This window comes from Gavialis gangeticus, unplaced genomic scaffold, assembly GCF_001723915.1.
Source record: "Gavialis gangeticus isolate Ggan-Ray unplaced genomic scaffold, GavGan_comp1, whole genome shotgun sequence".
Classification (NCBI taxonomy): domain Eukaryota; kingdom Metazoa; phylum Chordata; order Crocodylia; family Gavialidae; genus Gavialis; species Gavialis gangeticus.
The window spans coordinates 8136925-8142148 of NW_017729026.1; the positions used below are offsets into that span (position 1 = coordinate 8136925).

General features: G+C 40.9%; 1 protein-coding gene across 1 annotated transcript in view; it reads left to right on the forward strand.

The window, feature by feature from the left end:
• Positions 1-5224, forward strand: part of ECHDC1 (ethylmalonyl-CoA decarboxylase 1) — a 76315-nt gene that overhangs the window by 24561 nt on the left and 46530 nt on the right. Inside the window, exon 3 of the mRNA XM_019520311.1 lies at positions 4488-4540. Within this exon, the coding sequence (XP_019375856.1) occupies positions 4488-4540 (53 nt within the window). The remainder of the gene's footprint in view (positions 1-4487; positions 4541-5224) is intronic.

Consider the following 5224-nt stretch of genomic DNA (forward strand, 5'->3'; position numbering starts at 1 on the left):
CTGTAGGTATGGTGCTGGTTCATCCTTCCCAGGTGCAGCACCTTGCACTTGTCAGTGTTGAATCCCATCCTATTCTCATCCGCCCACCCCTGTAACCTGTCTAGGTCCGACTGCAGCCTGACCCTCCCTTCTAACTTGCCCACATCCCCCCACAGCTTAGTGTCGACTGCGAATTTGAACCGGGTGCTTTTTACCCCCTCATCCAAGTCGCTGATGAAGATGTTGAACAGTGCGGGCCCAAGGACCGAGCCCTGGGAGACCCCACTGCCCACATCCCTCCAGGTCGAAAGTGACCCGTCCACCACCACTTTCTGGGTGCGGCCCTCCAGCCAGTTAGCGACCCATTTGACTGTGTAGGTGTCGACACCACAATCCCCCAGTTTCTTAATGAGAATGGGGTGAGAGACCATGTCGAAGGCCTTCCTAAAGTCCAGAAAGACTACATTCACTGCTGCCCCTGCATCTAAGGATTTTGTGACCTGGTCATAGAAGACCACCAGGTTGGTCTGACAGGACCTGCCTCTAATGAACCTGTGCTGGTTGCCCCTAAGCATAATCTCCCCTGCTGACCCCTCATGGACATGTGCCAGAATAATTCTCTCAAAAAGCTTACGCAGGATTGAGGTAAGACTAACTGGCCTGTAGTTTCCCGGGTCCTCCTTCCTCCCTTGGGTGTTTCCATATAAATAAGATTTCATGAGGGAGTTTGATGAAAATAACAGCTTTTGAAATCATGGGGTATTACATCTTGGAGCACTCCTGATTTCAGTCACGTTAGGTAGAGATGATAAAAACTATAGTAGAGCCTGCATTTTCAAAAAGTGTTAAGTGGGTTTTTTGGGCACCTAATTCGAAACACTTTGAATGGTCCTGCTTTCCAGAGGGTGGGAACTTGAGACTTTCTGAATATCACAGTCTATGAGGAAGTTGGACACGTTGAGTAAAAACATTTTTCCCAAGAGAGAGAGCCTTTTCTCTTGGAATCCTACAGACATACAAGCCCATTGTCCCACCTGAAATATCTGTGAAGCATGTGAGACAAAATGTTCTGACACTTTTTCCTGGGATAGTCTCTTCCTTTTGTCACAGGTTTTAATTTGGATTAATTAGAAATGCCTTAAATGTGATGTCTTTTTAACCTCTTGAAATCAGAGATCACTAGAATCTTAGGCCTGAGTGAGCAGCAACCTAGTATTTTTCTAGCAAGCAAATACTAACTGAATTTTTTTAAACAAAATGTGGGTCAGCTTGTTCTTCCTAATTTGCAAACTAAGCTTTTTTGTTTGAATATCATATTAGATAATTCTTGATGGTATTTCTATTTTGATATAAGCTCTCTTTGATGTTCAGCATTGTGTCAGTATATTTATACAAATTGCATGAAGCCACTGAAGTGGAAAGAGGGCTGAAGTAAAGGACTCCTTATTTACTTACTTACCTACTGGGAGGAATAGAAATGTATGTGGAAATGTATATAATGTTGCTCAGAGAATTAAATTTTTAAGAAGCAGCCAGATTACACACAGGTATTAAAAATAATAATAGCCATAAATACTGATCTAAGAACATCTACATTACTCATTTCATATGCACTTGTGGTCTAATGATCTTAGGAGGATTCAAAATAATTCTCTAGAAGAGAGAAGCTTATTAATATTTGCCAATTGCTGAACCATCCATCTACAAAGATTTAATATCTGTATCAGCAATAAAACTTCATAGAATAAGGCATAACCATTATTTTATTCAGCCTTGCTAAAGTCTACTCATTTCAGGTGAGAGAGCTCTGTTTTGATAGAGATTCAAATGTTAGGTTTTTAGGTGATGTGGGATGTTTTGTTTGTTTCCTCATGGAAAAACTGTTTGGGCTGGTACTTTTTAATCCATGGCTTTGTTTTGTTTAGTTTGGTTTAGTTAATTTAGTTTAGTTTTGTGGGTTTTGGAGGGTTTTCTGCAGTTACTGGAAAAAACAGCTATACAATGAGTTGTTTTGTAAATTCAACACACATTTTGCCTGTTTTCTCTGGTTCAAAAGAATGAAGGCCAAGACAGTTTAAAGCAGGCAAGGTCCTTTGGGCACATGAGATATCTTCTATTAGACCAACTGGGTTGGGCCAACACAGCTACAACCAACAGCAAAGACAATGTAAGGATGTTCATGCCCTCTAGTGGCTCTTTCACTTTCCCTGGCCTGTTGAGTCACTTCTCATGAGAAAGAAAAACTGGTAGCCTTGGACAGATACAGTCCCTGTTCTTTCTGTGTGAGTGCCTGTGATATATTCTCTGTGACATGTTCAATACAAAGACATTTTTTTGATAAATAGAATTCAGGATGTATTTTTCTGTGACTTGGTTTATGGTGGAACAGACCCTTGCTCTTTGGTGGACCAGAGAGTTTCAGCTAACAAAAAAGGAGAAGAAGCTCAGAAAGGGCCAGGTGAAAGGAATGGGGCATACAGGAGACCTGTACCTTTCTTCCCTCTCAAGAAGCCATAAAGCAGCTTAGTATGTGGGCTATCAGTATGCCACCAAATGGTTAGTACTAATTGGTGAAAAGCTGGCGCTCACCAAATGTAAACTAAGCTCATTGGTTTTGACAGGAGGAGTAATGTTCTGAAACCATCTATACAACTTTGCATTTTACTTTAGGATTGGGGCTTTATTCTCCTAGCAAGCAGACTGATCTTTGTATCCACAAATAGTTCCCTCCTCTATTTCTGCTTACTTTCTACATTTTGATTAGTTTTTTCCCTTATTCTGAAGATAGCACTGCAGCTGATTGTTGTAGTAATCCCCAATGAACACGTTTTTTATTTTGGTAAAAAAAAAAATTTCAGGTAATGTACTTTTTTCCCTTCTAAATATGTATTGGCCAGGGCTTGAAACAAGATTTTTCTTCTTTCTTGGGGAGGTTATTTTTCTCTTGTACTTTTTCTATGTGAGATCCATTAATCTCTCTACCACCTGTGAGTTATCTGAAAAGTACCCAGTAGGAAGACCATGTATTTGTCTGCTGAATCATAGTGGTGTTTATCGAGCTGGTTCATTGCAGCATTAATCTCAAATTTCTATTTTGACTTTCAGCATGAAATAGTGTGTGTGTTAAGATGGCCATTTGAATGCAGAGACGCCACTGAGTTGTGATACAATGAGACAAAGCTCCCACTGGAGAATCAGTTTGGCTGTTTGCTGATAATTACAGCATACAAATTGCAGCACTGGTATCTGAATGTGAATATTGTTACATGAGTTCCTCTGGGAGTTTTGAGGCTTTTTTTCTTTTTATATGAAAATGTTGGGCATGATCAAATAGGGCTTGTTATTGCATAAGATGAGAATGTGTGTTGAAACTGACTTCAGTGGAGGTAGGATCAGACCTGGAATAAAAATCTGGAATCTTTTTGATTAATGCCATGCAGATTGTGAAAGACAGTCTTCAAGCAACTTCTAAGAGGGATGAGGCAGATCCTCTGACTTAATTGGAGCTATGCAGTTTGTACTGCCTGAACATCAGCCTTTAAGTACTAAAGTGCCAGTTGGCCTGTACAGAGAAATGCTGTTGCCTTTTTCTCTTCAGAGGCCCACAAACAAATGGACAAGGATGGTGACATGCTCGCTTATTTTAGCAGATGGTCCTTCCAGTTACTAGTTAAGGCACATTGATAGTGTAATGGAAAAAGAGCTTCACTTGCCTGTCATTTTACCTGCTAGATGGAAAGGTGCTGACACTTTTAACTAGAAACGTCTTGTAACACAGATTATAAATATACTTATATAAGCAAAAGGGAGTTATTTGTTCATCACTTTAAAATTGTTTTACGTGGAAGCCTGAGGCTAAAATCTGTTCTCCTACCCACAAGTTGGGTTTTCCTTGCTTTTGTCCCCACAAATTGCTACAAGACTCTTGGCACTGTTTTATAATTTTTTGAGTCAGCACTAACACATTTGTTATAGATGCACACAAATCTGTGAATAGATTTTGCAAGTTGATAAAAGAGGGGGCAGAAAAAGTGGTCAGAATTTTTCAGTTGAAATGGTTTTGGCTGAAAACAAAAATGTACAGTGAAAAATTTTATCTTGCTAAAATGTTCTGGTTTTCAAAAGGCAAACATTGATACTGAAAACGGAATGCTTACACTCAAAGCAGCTTTTGATTATAGAGTTTTGTTTATGTTGGAAAAAAATATGTGGAAAATTTGGGTGGGAGGAGGGGGAAGAACCAAAATTTCCCATGAAAGTAGCTGGCTTTTTTTGACAGGTTCTAGGAATAGTAGATAAATATTTTGAGTCCACTAACTTTGGCAGTCTCATATTAACTCTAGGCTTCAGTCCATTATGACTCTTATATGAATCGGCTACCTTCATTCACATCAGTATAAATAAGCATGAGATCAACATCAGTCCTTGTATACATAAAATAGCAAGTAATTATGTCTGTTTTTGTCATTTTACAGGACGATTTTAACCATTGTTTTAATTAATTATAGGATGGGGTGAACATGTGTATGTTTATACAAAATACCTTAACCAGACTTATGAGGTAATATATTGTCTTTCTCCTCTTCTTTATAGAATAATCAGGCAAGGACTGAAATGATTTTCTGGCTAAATTTTTGAAAGTGGCCTCTAACTTTTCACATGCAATATTTAATTGTGTATGTGCAGCTATATATGTTTAAATCTGATTTTCACTTACAACTCTTAGGGTTGGAAAGGATTTATACAGGTAGGGTGTCTATACACATGCTGGGTGGGGGCACTTCAGAGTGGCTCTAAGAGCCGCTCCAATTTAAAATGCCCATAGTGTCTTGTGTATCAGCATGCCTGCACTTCAAAATGGCAGCGGGGATATTTTATCTGTAGCTCATTCAATGGAGGCCGCCATGGGTAGCAGATCAAGGCCCTCACAGTGAAGGGGTGGGGGCAGGAGCTGCCCAGAGAGCGCAGGGAAGGATGCAGGACAGAGCTGCAAGCGGCTTGTTTGTGGGGTGCGGGGAAGGGGGGTGGCTCCCGCTGCTGCATGCACTCCATGGGGAGGCATAGGGGGCATGTGCCCCCTGGATCTGTGCATGGGGTGAGGGCAGACTGCTGCTGCAGGTTGGGGCCAGGGGCAGCACCAGGCTCTTGGTGTGGGAGCTACGTTTGGAGTGGGCAGCAGCATTACTGGGAGGCGGGGGCTACAGAGGGCCACAGCCCCAGCCCAGCCTCCTTGCACTGGGAAGAG